The following is a 14,646-nucleotide window of genomic DNA, read 5'->3' on the forward strand; positions in this document are numbered from 1 at the left end:
AAAGGACTTGCCTCCTCAAGTGTTAATGGAAGGGGATTCCCCTTCTAAACACTAACACTCTCTCTCCCCTCCTCCCATCCCATCAATCATCACCAGATCTTCAATAAAAGTAAGTGTCATGTAATTGTGCATGCCTTTTTCAGTTTGTGTGTACTAAAATTAACATTTTTTTGTGGTAAAAAAATTTTTTTTTCATACTTTTGGGTGTCTTGCACGGATTAATTTTATTTCCATTATTTCTTATGGGGAAAATTAATTCGCATAGCGAACATTTCGCATAACGACCAGCCCTCTTGCACGGATTAAGTTCGCTATGCGGGGGTCCACTGTACTACGTGCCGCAAACTGCCCTTCTCACACTACACCATTCACTTATATATCCATACCTCACCTATGCTATCTGTGCTTGGGGTTCAACTGTAGCAACACACCTAAAGCCAATAATAACCCAACAAAAAGCTGCAGTAAGAATAATCACTAAATCCCATCCCTGGCAACACCCCCCCCCCCCCCACTCTTCATAGATCTAAACTTACTCCCTGTTCAGTACATCCACACTTACTACTGTGCAATCTACATCTACAGGACCTTAAATTCCAATATTAACCTTGACCTAAAATGCTTTCTTGATAGTTGTGACAGAACCCACAGGCATAACACCAGACACAAACATCTCTATGACATTCCCTGTGTCTGACTAAACCTTTACAAAAATTCAATGTATGTCAAAGGCCCTAAAATCTGGAACACCCTACCTGAAAATTCCAAAACTGCAGACACATTCATCACCTTCAAAACTACCATCAGAAAACATCTTATCTCCCTGATACACCCTGTCAACTAGTAATACGAATACCACCTGGTGGTTCACACTTACACTCACTCACCCATTTGACCATAAACAGAAATATCAATCTCAATCTCAAAATAATGAATCTTAACTAGTCATAAGTTGGCCTGTGATACTCCAATACTGAAACTATGTATAGTGCCAAAACAAAAGCATTCACATTGCTAAACTCACAACTAGTATTTAGTCACTTAGCCATAATACCAACTTACCTCATAATTTTGTAATATTTTAAACTTAAGATTTAATATAAGTCTGCCCGAAATGCCTAGCCATGCTAGGTGTTCAAGTGGTACACTCTGTAATTATTTTACTACATGTAAACCACACAATAACCAAATTCTGTAAACTCAGCATTGTAATCCTTATAGAGAATAAACTTTGAATTTGAATTTGAATTTGAATCTACCTAATACCTCCCTCTCCCCATCTACTAACTCCCCCTACTCTGTTTTTAACTGACAAATCCATACTTTCCCTAGGCTTTCTTAACTTGTTTAAGTCACTCCAAAATTTTTTCTTATTTTCATTAAAATTTCTTGACAGTGCCTCTCCCACTCTATCATCTGCTCTCCTTTTGCACTCTCGCCACTCTCTTCACCTTTCTTTTACTCTCCATATACTCTGCTCTTATAACACTTCTGCTTTGTAAAAACCTCTCATAAGCTACCTTTTTCTCTTTTATCACACCCCTTACTTTATCATTCCACCAATCACTCCTCTTTCCTCCTGCCCCCACCCTCCTATAACCACATTCTAATACTGCATTTTTAAAACTATTCCATCCCTCTTCAACCCCCCCCCCCCCACTACTCATCTTTGCACTAGCCCACCTTTCTGCCAATAGTCGCTTATATCTCACCCGAACTTCCTCCTCCCTTAGTTTATACACTTTCACCTCCCTCTTACTTGTTGTTGCCACCTTCCTCTTTTCCCATCTACCTCTTACTCTAACTGTAGCTATAACTAAATAATGATCCGATATATCATATTACTCAATATTCATGCAATTAAAATGGTACTGAAGGTAATACAGTTTCCTGAATATTTGGTCCCTTCAATAGAGGTGTCTTGATGCCCAACAGCTTTAAACCTGATTATCCCCACAGATCCAAAGAATTAAACTTGATTATGCCCCAAACTTTCCATTTCCAAGGTACTGTATGACCTTTAAATTTCAGTGCTTCTACATGAATTTGCAGTAATAATATTGAACAGTTGGTGCTGGACTTACAGCTGAAATTGAAAATTAAAGCCAGCCATAGAATTTTTCTGAAAATACTCTCAATGAATTTTCCAGTCCTCAAGAGCTTTTCTTTAATACACTTCCTTATGAAATTAAACATTAATGCAATCAGAGCTATATGTATGGACATTCAGCCACTGGGCTGTCATTTATCCACTGAAGGGTCTACCAACATTCTGAAGACTGAATTACTGTACTGTACAATATTTTGAACCTGAGGTAGACTACTAGTACAACTGAGAAACCATCATACTCTGCATTCACAACTAACCAAGAAAGTGGAGAAGAAACTAGACAATACAGTCTGTCTTAAATCATTTTTCACTGCAAAATAAGAAGTTTTGTAAATTTAAATATAGAATTTTCACTTTTATTCCAAAAAGTCTTAAAAACTAGAAATCTTTCAAATTTTAAATCCTATTTTCCAAGTGGATTACAGTACATACTGTACTAAATCATTCCTAATATGAGAATTTCAAATACGAGACAAATTACTTTATAACTGTCCTTCTCATGTCAAGAAAGCAGAAATTACAAAATAAAATTCATGGTTTACTTATACAGTATAACATTTCCAGTAATGCTATAAGATAATTAATATATATTCACTGTATAATACATTTCAACCACAATATCCAGCTAAAATAATAAATCAACCTTTATTCTTACCCCTTTAGATCAAAGGCTCTGGCAATCAAGTTTCTTAATACCTCATAGCCAGTAAGTTCAGGATCCACACTAAAGCGGCAACACTGGGAATCAACTTCACAGTGGCTGTGCTGCAATTAATAAACCAAAAAATAAATTATCCTAAAGAAATAACAGAGTTATTAAGATTATTCTGCACAGGCAGCATTTATGAAATTAAGCACATTCTACAAATACGTACAGCAGACCCCCGCTTTACGATCAGCTCCCAATGCGACCAATTATGTAAGTGTATTTATGTAAGTGCGTTTGTACGTGTATGTTTGGGGGTCTGAAATGGACTAATCTAATTCAAAATATTACTTATGGGAACAAATTCGTTGAGTAATGGCACCTGAATATACTTCTGGAATGAAATAATATCGTAAGCCAGGGGTCCACTGTACTATAGTACAGTACTATAATAAAAAAAAAAAAAAAAAAAAAAAAGCTTCCTTTAACCCTTTGAGGGTTTTCGTCGTACTAGTACGTCTTACGCGTAGGGGTTTTTGACGTACTAGTACTCATAAATTCTAGCGGCCTCAAATCTAGTGGGAGAAAGCTGGTAGGCCTTCATATGAAAGAATGGGTCTATGTGGTCAGTGTGCACAGTCTAAAAAAATCCTGCAGCACACAGTGCATAATGAGAAAAAAAAAACTTTGACCATTTTTTTTTAATAAATCAGCGACTTTGCAGTGTATTTTCGTATGGTATTTATTGTTGTATTCTAGTTTTCTTGGTCTCATTTTATAGAATGGAAGACATATTACAGAAATTGAGATGATTTTGACTGGTTTTACAAAGAAAGATGCCTTGAAATTGAGCTCAAAGTAGCAGAAATGTTCGATTTTTACCAAACTTCAAAAGTAAACAAATCGTGCCAAGCGTGCAATACACGTCAACTGGTGAGTCTAATATTCTTTCACAAGTGCACCAATAATATTTATACCATTTTTTATACTAATGTAGTAGTCTGCATAACAGTAAATCTTATATTTTTTGTGAAAATAAAAATTCAAAGTGGGAAGCAAAAGAATATAAGAGGGGCCTTGAGACATGACTAATGACTAGAGGAAATGTCATTTTAGTGCCAGGAATGTCTTTCTTGTTTATTCTGGACCCTATTCGGAAATTGGCATCTTTTGAAATTTGTGTGAAATTGGCAAAATTGCTAAATTCTGACCACTGTACTGGATAGTTGAATTTCATAAATGAGTGGTTTCTTGCACCCATTCGATAGAAAAAATGGAGTTCTAGCGAAATATTCATGTTTTTTGTCGACTAGTACAGTGAAATTGGCCGAAAATGGGGCTCAAAGTGGGCAAAATCGCCGATGCGTAAACATCACCGAGACCGCTAACTTTGCGAGAGCATAATTCCGTAAGTTTTCTATCAAATTTCAAACTTTTGGTGTCTTTATGATCGGGAAAAGATTCTCTATCTTTTCATAAGAGAAAATAATTTTTTTTTTTTTTTTTAAATTTGGCCGACCCTGAGAACGAGTTTCGGAGAGGGCCTGTCGACCCTCAAAGGGTTAAATACCCAGTATATAGTCCATTCCCCCACAGTGTATAGTACTTTACCAACACTCATCCAAGCTGGTTTCCCAGAAAAGCTGACATTAAGATCCAATGATAACCCACCAAACTGCTACATCATATACCAGCTTTCAAAGTACGTACACCCTATCTCCAATTCTCAAGTCCACTTAATTAGTTTTCTTAGACTTGACCAGAAACAGTACAACTTAGGTATTCCAAACCATGCCTTGCAGTTAGTTTTTACCTCCCAAAAGATAATTTCTCGAAACAAACATTGCTGCTAATGAATTATTAACCCTTTGAGGGTTTTGGTCGTACTAGTACGTCTTACGCGTAGGGGTTTTTGACGTACTAGTACGCATAAATTCTAGCGGCCTCAAATCTCGCGCAAAAAGGCTGGTAGGCCTAGGTGTGAGAGAATGGGTCTGCGTGGTCGGTGTGCGCGGTAGAAAAAAAAATCTGGGACCCAGTGGTGCATTGTGGGAATGCCCTCTTAGTAAACAATGTCCACCATGCCTCGCGATAAGAAGCTCCTCACTCCTCGGTGAATTGGGACACTTTTGTTCCCCAGTGACAGTTCTAATAATGATGGAAGTGCCAGTGAAGATGAGTTTCGTGGTTTTAGTGAGGTTTTGACCGAAACTAATGACCATAATATCGGTAATAGTGAGGAAAACCCAGACGACCCTCAGCCTTCCACCTCTGGTGCTGGGCCCTCTTGTTCACATTCAGTTGTTCCAGAACCCAAGAGGAAACTTCTATTTTCCCAAATCCCAGACTCAGATGAGAGCATGGGTGATGATAGTGATAGTGAATATGAACTACAAGCTCTTCAAACTAGTTCCAGTAGTGATAGTGAAGTGCAATATTCCCCAGTGAAGCGTCAGTATATACAACGATATATGCGCTCTGGTAGTGTGCCATATGTTATACCAAGGGGAAGGAGTGTATCTCGGAGTACATCCCGTGACTGTACAACAGGAACAGACAGTGAAAATGACGAAGATACTGTTGCAATTGGGATGGAAAATGTGTGTGGTGGTAGTGGTGCCAGCGGTGAGGCACCAGCAGTGGGCCATGCTGCCACCCACGCTGCCACCCACGCTGCCACCCATGCCGCTGCCTCAGCTGATCTAGAACAAAGGCCACCATCCCCCACTCACCCACCACACCAGCCTCCACAACCACAACCTCCACAACCACAACCTCCACAACCACAACCTCCACAACCACAACCACCTGTCATTGTCCAGTACCCACCAGCAGACCGCACCTGGGATTGGCAGGAAGCTGTCAATTTTGTTCCAAATCCCCACCAGTTTGATGACAGCCAAAGTGGAATACGGCCATCTTGTGCACTTGGGAACAATGCCACTGAACTGGAATGTTTCTAGTTCTTTGACGAACCACTGATGAAAAGTATTGTCATGGAAAGCAACACATACTACGAGTACACCACGGCAAACACATTACTTTCACCAAAATCACGTCTACACCAGTGGAAGGAGGCAACTGTGGCTGAGATGCATCTTTTCTTTGCCACAATAATGCTTATGCCACATGTGTATAAGCACAAAGTGAAATCATACTGGTCAACAGACCCCCTGATTGCAACACCAGGTTTCAGTGATATAACGCCAGTGAATCGATTTGTGCTAATGTTACGTATGCTTCACTTCTCAGATAAAACCAGGCCTGATAGAACTGACAGGTTATATAAGATTAGGAATGTGTTTGTGTATCCGAAACAGAAATTCAGTACGCATTTTTATCCCTTCAGGAAGCTTGTAATTGACGAGTCTTTGATTCTGTTCAAAGGAAGACTCTCTTTCAAGCAGTACATACCAAGCAAGAGGAAACGCTTTGGTATAAAGTTGTTTGTGCTTTGTGATTGTTACAGTGGTCTGGTATTGGATATTATTGTGTACACTGGAAGTTATACATTGCAAAATACCAGGAAGTTATTGGGCATCTTAGGTGATGTGGTTCGAACAATGATAGAACCATACCTTGGTAAGGGGCATATATTATATACAGATAACTGGTACACAAGCCCCTCACTCAGTGATTTTTTGCGAGTGAACATGACAGATGTGTGTGGCACAGTGCGTGCAAATCGAAAACATATGCCCAGGTTTGACGCTGGCACTCGTAGAGGTGAGGTGCAGGCGTTTGCTGCCAATGACATCATGGCATTTCGGTGGCATGACAAACGAGATGTCACACTGTTGTCATCAATTCACCCTAATGAAATGGCAGACAGTGGCAGGCAGCATAGAGAGAGAAATGAACCCATTCTAAAACCTGCAGCTGTGATTGATTACACCTTCAACATGCGTTCAGTGGACAAATGTGACATGCAGATTGGGTTTGCTGATTGTGTTCGCAAGAGTTATAAGTGGTACATCAAACTGTTTTTCCATCTTCTGGACATTTCCATGCTCAATGCTTATAATATGTATAAGATGAGCACCAGAAACAAACCACAGTATGGCGAATTCTGTTTGTCTGTCATCAGACAAATAGTATTCAAGTACCAAGGAACAGCACCTGCAATTGACCGCCCACCAAATTATCAACAACTACCTGCTCGTCTGAAGCATGGTGATCATTTCCTGGTAAAACTGCCTGCTACTGCTTTGAAGAAAAAGGCTCAGAAGAGGTGTAACGTCTGTGCACATACAAAAAAACGCACACAACAACGCAGAGACACTCGTTTTATGTGTGAGGAGTGTAAAACTCCACTGTGCATGACACCATGTTTCAAAGACTTCCACAGGCTGCAGAACTTCTAGAAACATTCCCTGTGACTGTATATGTGTATATAAAATATAGAAAAATAGTAATAAACAACATTTCATATCGTTTGTTTGTGTAAATATTTTCTGTAAACAAAATAATGACAACAGTGTTTACGCCCTTATTGTGTAGTATTGAAAAAGAAATAACTTACAAAATACTGATCACGCTGGCCTCAGAGGCCATAAAAGTTACTCAGAAAAAGAAAAATAATTGAAAATAGTACATAAAAAAGTAAATAGAAAAATACCGGGTGACGGCAGTCAGCGATGTTACCATATGTTGTTCAATTTTGGCAAATTTCACGCCTCCATATCTCGGTAAGTATTGACGTTAAAATTTTTTTGTTTAGCCTATAATGTTTAGAAAAAAAAACTATTTTTTCATAAGAAAAAATATTTTTTTTTTTTTTGAAATTTGGCCGACCCTGAGAACGAGTTTCGGAGAGGGCCTGTCGACCCTCAAAGGGTTAAAGATGATTTAATCATCCATCCTTAACCCTTTGACTGTTTCCGACATATAAATACGTCTTACGAGCCAATGTTTCTGACGTATTTATACGCACAAATTCTAGCGGCTTCAAATCGCGCGCCAAAGGCCTGGTAGGCCTACATGGGAGAGAATAGGTCTCAGTGGTCGGTGTGCACCCTGTGAAAAAAATCTGGGACCTAGCGGTGCATTGTGGGAACGCCATGTTGTCAGTCCATTTTCACCATGCCTCTCGGTAAGAAGTTCCTCACTCCTCGGCGGATTGGAGGTCTTTTGTTCCCAAGTGATAGCTCTAACAGCGATGTAAATGTCAGTGACAGTGAATTCAAGGGTTTTCAAGCGAGTGTTACCGAAAAAAGTGCCCAGGATAACGTAAATAGTGACGAAAACCCAGATGACCCACAACCTTCGACCTCTGGTGCTGTGCCGGCTTGTTCACATTCACCTTCGCCTGTACCAGGACGAAAGAGGAAACTATTTGGTCGTGTACAACACCCTGATGATAGCAGTGATAGTGATAGTGATAGTGATAGTGATTTCAAGGTCATTGAAAGCAGTTCTAGTGACAGTGAGAGTGAATATTCCCCAGTGAAGCGCCAGTATGTACGACGTAGCATGCGGTCTGGTAGTGTTTCATATGTTGTTCCAAGGGGAAGGAGAAACTCTGGGAGCACATCCCGTGGCCCAACACCACGACCTGATAGTGAAGATGACGATATTGTAACGATGGGTATGAATGGTGACAGTGAGGGAGGAGGCAGTGGTGGTGATAGTGAGGGTGGCACGGCCCATGTGGCACCATCACCGGGCCACGCTACTAGCCACGCGGCTGACTCAGCAGAACAACCAGCCTCACCCTACCCCACACTGCCACAACCTGCACCACCACAACCTGCACAGCCACAACCACAGCCACAACCACGGTACAATATCCAGACCCCACCAGCAGACCGCATCTGGGATTGGCAGGACGGTGACGAGTTTGTTCCCAGTCCCCATGACTTTGATGAAACACAAAGTGGAATAAAGCCATCTTGTCCACTTGGGAACAATGCCAGTGAACTGGACTGCTTTGAGTTATTCTTCGATGAACCCCTGATGGACATCATTGTCAGGGAAACCAACACATACTGTGAATACACCATGGCAAATACAATTCTCTCACCAAAATCACGGCTACACAAGTGGAAGGAGACAACTGTGGCAGAGATGTACCTGTTTTTTGCCACAATAATGCTTATGCCACATGTGTATAAGCACACTGTCACCACATACTGGACAACAGATCGCCTGATTTCAACTCCAGGTTTTAGTGACATTATAGGTGTCAATCGTTTCCTGATACTGTTGCGTATGTTACACTTTTCAGACAAAACCAGGCCTGACAGAAGCGACAGGTTATATAAGATAAGAAATGTGTTTATGTACCTGAAACAAAAGTGCTGCATGTATTTTTATCCCTTCAGGAAGCTTGTTATTGATGAGTCCTTGATTTTATTCAAAGGAAGACTCTCATTCAAGCAATATATACCAAGCAAGAGGAAACGCTTTGGTATAAAGCTATTTGTACTGTGTGATTGCAGAAGTGGTCTTGTTTTAGATATTATTGTGTACACTGGCAGTAATACTTTGAGAGATACCATGAAGTTATTGGGTATCTCTGGTGATGTGGTTCGAACAATGATGGAACCATATCTTGGTAAGGGGCATATGTTATTTACTGATAACTGGTACACAAGCCCCTTACTCAGTGATTTCTTGCGAGTGAACTTGACAGACGTGTGTGGCACAGTGCGTGGTAATCGCAAACATATGCCAAGGTTCGACGCTGGCACTCGCAGAGGTGAGGTGCAAGCCTTTGCTGCCAATGACATCATGGCATTTCGGTGGCATGACAAACGTGATGTCACATTGTTGACATCAGTTCACACAAACGAAATGGTACCCAGTGGCAGGGACAACAGAGAGACCAATGAACCCATTCTAAAGCCTGCAGCTGTCATGGACTACAACCTCAATATGCGCTTAGTGGACAAATGTGACATGCAGATTGGGTTTGCAGACTGTGTACGCAAGAGTTATAAGTGGTATATCAAACCTTTTTTCCATCTTGTTGATATCTCTATGCTAAATGCTTATAACATATACAAGTTGAAGACCAACAAAACACCAAAATATGGTGAATTTTGCCTGTCAGTAATCAGACAAATAATTGCAAAGTACAAAGGAGCAACTCCTGCAATAGACCAGCGCCCACAGACGTCATCTCGTTTGAGGCCTGGTGATCACTACCCCATACAACTGCCTCCTACTACTGCCAAGAAAAATGCTCAGAAGAGGTGTTATGTATGTATGCATACCACAAAACGCCCACAAACACGCAGAGACACTCGTTTTATGTGCGAGGAGTGTGAAGTGCCCCTCTGCATATACCCATGTTTCAAAGAGTTCCACAAGCTGCAGCAGTTCTAGGAACGTGGTTAGTGACTGTACATATGTATATATATTATGGAACACTAGTAATAAACATTGTTTTGTATTGTTTGTTTGTGTAAACAAAGTGTATACACAAACTAATAGTGATAAAGTTTGTTCTGTTATTGTGTTGTAAATAATGAGTGTATATTTGAACAATGCACCTTACATTGGTCTCACAGGCCACATAAGTTACCTGGAAAAGAAAAATATTGAAAAATGCAAGAAACCTTTGAATTAGAGTAAATAAAAGAATACCGGGTGGGCGGCAGTCGCCGCTGTTGCCGTACGCACGTCAATTTCTGCAAACTTTGCGGCTCTATATCTCGGTAAGTACTGATGGCAAAAATTTTTTTTTAGGCTTAAAACACTAGTAAAAATATTCCTAACATTTTCATAAGAAAAAATAATTTTTTTTTTTTCGAATATTTGGCGACATAGAATGACAGTTTCAGAGAGGGCCCTGAAACAGTCAAAGGGTTAATTGTATAATTAAAGAATCTTTTCTGGAACACACTGCAGATCAGTGGTAGACCATTTGGCTTACAACAGTACAAGATACAAGGTAAATGCGAAAGCACAAGATATATGGGAAAGTGTCCTTACAAATGCTGCTTGTTTACCTATCAGCAAATAGGCACCTCTGCCTAAGTTAAGTTTGTATTTAGGCTTTCAATACATAACACAAAAAAAATTATTTACAGTGGTCTTTAGAGCACACACATTATGGGAACATTAAAAGCACATTATGTACATTTAACATGGGATAACTTAATAAAGGCAAACCAATGGAAAGGCACCAATGGAAATAAGTTATAATCCTTGGTTTTGTTAGATTATTCATGAGTATTAACTGAGTTCAATAGCCCTAAGGGTGTATTTCTTCTACTTTTATATCATGTAATCGAGGCATTTTCAATGCCTAGCCAGCAAAATACTGAACACTTATGTCCATGTAAGAGATTACCTCATTGAAAATTACCCAATCCTTGCAAACTTATCCCCAAGTAATACTACTTACGTTACTTTAATAATAAATCTACTAAACAGTAAAGCCAATATACCACCACTAATACAGTATACAGCCTCTCCTCTTTCTCATCTACAGCTAGGACTTTCCTAATGCCGCTTAGGAACTTAAACCAGGTATGTTTGTAGACAAGTTTTGTTATCTCCAATCCAAATCTAGATGAGACCTACAAAGGGCTTGGGTAAAAAGCTAAAAATACACACCTGAATATAAAAATAAATAATATATGCAAGAAAAGACAAGGACTTCTGTGCCAGCCTTCGTCAGGCATGGATGTCTCTCTCACTTGGGTATCAGTGGTAAATTTCCCCCATTCTTTCTGGGACACTTGTCCTCATCTATTTTGCCTGCAGGTACATTACAGGAGGGGCACCTGTCATCGGCATAATTTCAGCCAGTTGTGGTGGGAAATAGTTATTTAATAGTTGTGGTGGAGAAGCAGGTTACTGAACTCAGGCGAAGTGTGGGTATCTTGCTCTGCTGGGACTTGGCAAGGGGGTCCACCTGATCTATCTGGGAACTTCTAGTTTCCATTTCTCTTTACAAAGGGACTCCTGTTCCCTTTTCTTTCATCGCCCAGCTTTGGGCAATGTATCTTCTCCAAACATCAGGAAGCCAGGCTCGATACAGTGTGAGCTGTCAGTTGCCCCTGATAAGCCTAACAAGAAAATGGAAAGAAAAGATGAGGGAAAATTCTTAAGTATACATTGTACTCCCAGATGGCAAGTTAAAAAATTAATACTCATCAGGCACATAGCCATGAGGTCTCCGACTAACATTAATGTACACAATACAAATGTGTTAGTGTGTACATTAAATGTAATTACCTGGAGTTGCAATGATCATTCAATAAGGCTCCAGAAAATACACACCAACATTTTTTAAAAGTTTACATTTACTTAACATACAAAACATCCACTCTAGTGGATGGATAATAAGAACATTCAAGACATGAGATGCTAAGCCATTGATGATCCTTTTTAAATTTCTTGTTCTCTCTAGGCTGGAATACTGCTGTACATTAACATCCCCATTCAAGGCAGGTGAAATTGCAGGTCTGGAGAATGTGCCAAGAACCTTTACTGCACACACAAGTTCCATCAAACACCTTAACTACTGGGAATGCCTGGAAGCACTTGACTTGTACTCACTGGAGCACAGGAAAGAGAGATATATGATAATCTACAGTGGAAGATTCTGGAGGGAAGGGCCCCTAATCTGCACACAGAAATCACTCCCTACGAGAGCAAAAGACTTGGCAGGTGATGCAACATACCTCCAGTGAAAAGTAGGGGAACCACTGGTACACTAAGAGAAAACACTTAGTGTCTGGGGCCCAAGACTGTTCAACAGCCTCCCACCAATAGACCCCTGGTTGTCTTCAAGAGGAAACTGGACAGATACCTCAAGTCAGTGCCGGATCAACCAGGCTGTGGTTCATACGTTGGACTACGTGCAGCCAGCAGTAACAGCCTCGTTGATCAGGCTCTGATCCACCAGGAGGCCTGGTCGCGGACCAGGTCGCAGGGGCGTTGATCCCCGGAATACCCTCCAGATAATACTCTGGTACTTTGCATAGTACTCTATATACTGGATAATCAATACAAATATAATCCAGCCATGAAGCTCTCCTTAGGGAGATGTAATAAAACCCATAGACATAATACAAGACAAATACCTCTTTGATGTCTCATGTGTTTGACAACCTGAGTAGAAACTCAAAGAATATTAAAAGCCTCAAAATCTGAAACTCTCTATTAGAAGATTCTAGAAGTTTCCTATTTGCCAACAGCTGCAAAAGTATTGTTAAAAAGCACTCCCTGAATTGACATGAGTTACAATAATTGAATATATATATCAAGCATATTTTTTGTAACTTACTTATAACATTCCCATGCAGCATTCACACTTATACACCTCCTGTCTCTACTCTCTATACCCAAAAATTTTCTATTACTCTCCCATCATTTTGACACTGCTGTTTTAATAATTAGATTTTTGTTACTAAGAATGATCACTGTACGTAATTATCTTCATGCAACTTAATTATGTTACAATGAGAAATTATGTAATCTAACCTTAACTATTTTACCAAATAATTTGAAGCCTTGCATATTATTATTATTATAATCAAGGGGGAAGCGCTAAACCCGAAGGATTATACAGCGCCTGGGGGGGGGATGTGGAAGGCATTCAGGCTTAATTCGGGGAACTGGAGCATGCACAGATCCGATTCCCTAAATCAAGAGCCCCTCACCAACATCAAGGAGCCTTCCTTGAGGGGCAAGGCTTGCATAATCATAATCTAATGCATAACTTGAGGTTTTATATATAATGCACCATACATTACAAAACTGCATTATGTCTTAAAATACACTTGTCTGTTCCACATAAAGTTTTCGTAGCTGCGTTATATACCTCGTCTCATAAGGAAGTGCATCAGCTACTCTGGAATTATAGCACAAGAAGCTAATACAAAAGGCTGTACAAAGACTAGTGATAAAGTGGACAAATGGATCTCACCAGCTAATTGAAAATCTGCTTTCATAAAGTGAAAGTATATTTAATGTAAAAATAAGCCACTGAGAAAATAATTAATTTCTCAATTTTTTTTTTTTTAAATTTCTGCTTTACTGGCAAAAGATTTAATCAGTTTACATATTACTTTCATCAAGATCAATTATACAAATATACTGTATTAATATGTTTTGGGGAAACTAAAAAACAAATTTCTAGATAAATTCACCTACTTAACGTATGTATTTGAAAAAATATATATATCTGATACTATTTCAATATAAACACACACACATGTATAGTGTAGATATTAAAAACCTGCCAAGGTCACATTACAAAAGTAAGAACGATGCTATAATAATGTACACCAAAAATAGCGAATCAGTGTCCAAACAATTTCCACCATTATTTAAGACTGACACCTCCTCCACTCCCTTCCCCTCCTCACCTGGATTACTTTGATCCTCACTGCATCCCTAGATGAGGTCGCTGTGGTTATACCAGATGCCATTTCTGATCTCAATCGATTATTTTGTGTAGCGGCTGCAGTGGCCCATCACAGCTGACACTCTCCATCTGACACTCCACGCCCAAACATTAAGTTAACTTAAACACACAATATTTATAACTCATAATTTATTATTTAACATAATTACAAGTACATACATATACATATTGTCATAATAAAAGTACCATATATATTTTAAATTAAATACGTTGTTAAATTAGTAAATATAATCAAATGATCAATCGCTAATGTGTTTGACGCCACATCTAAACCAAGAGGTCGCAGACTATATTTTTTGTAATATTTCGTGTATTATTTCTGTCAGTGGCAAACATATTTTGCCTTTAAAATCGCCCAAGATAGAAGATTTTTAATGTTAATTTGATTTTTTTAATTCAACAGATGGAATAATAAGCTCTTGGTTTTCTCTAGTTTCCTGCAACGTTCATTTCTTGCTTTAGCATTTCTTATTGTATTTTTATAGGAATATTTTTGGTTTGACC

General features: G+C 39.3%; 1 protein-coding gene across 2 annotated transcripts in view; it reads right to left on the minus strand.

Moving 5' to 3' along the window:
* LOC128700603 (TBC1 domain family member 25) overlaps nt 1-14,219 on the minus strand; it is a 60,300-nt gene extending 46,081 nt beyond the window's left edge. For both annotated transcript variants that reach the window (XM_070098853.1, XM_070098851.1), the window contains exons 1-2: nt 14,084-14,219; nt 2,766-2,875 (exon numbers count right to left, since the gene is read on the minus strand). In XM_070098853.1, the coding sequence (XP_069954954.1) occupies nt 2,766-2,875; nt 14,084-14,146 (173 nt within the window). In that variant the 5' untranslated portion in view covers nt 14,147-14,219. The remainder of the gene's footprint in view (nt 1-2,765; nt 2,876-14,083) is intronic.
* Between the last annotated feature and the right edge of the window lie 427 nt (nt 14,220-14,646).

Source organism: Cherax quadricarinatus, chromosome 65 (genome assembly GCF_038502225.1).
Source record: "Cherax quadricarinatus isolate ZL_2023a chromosome 65, ASM3850222v1, whole genome shotgun sequence".
Taxonomy (NCBI): Eukaryota; Metazoa; Arthropoda; class Malacostraca; order Decapoda; family Parastacidae; genus Cherax; species Cherax quadricarinatus.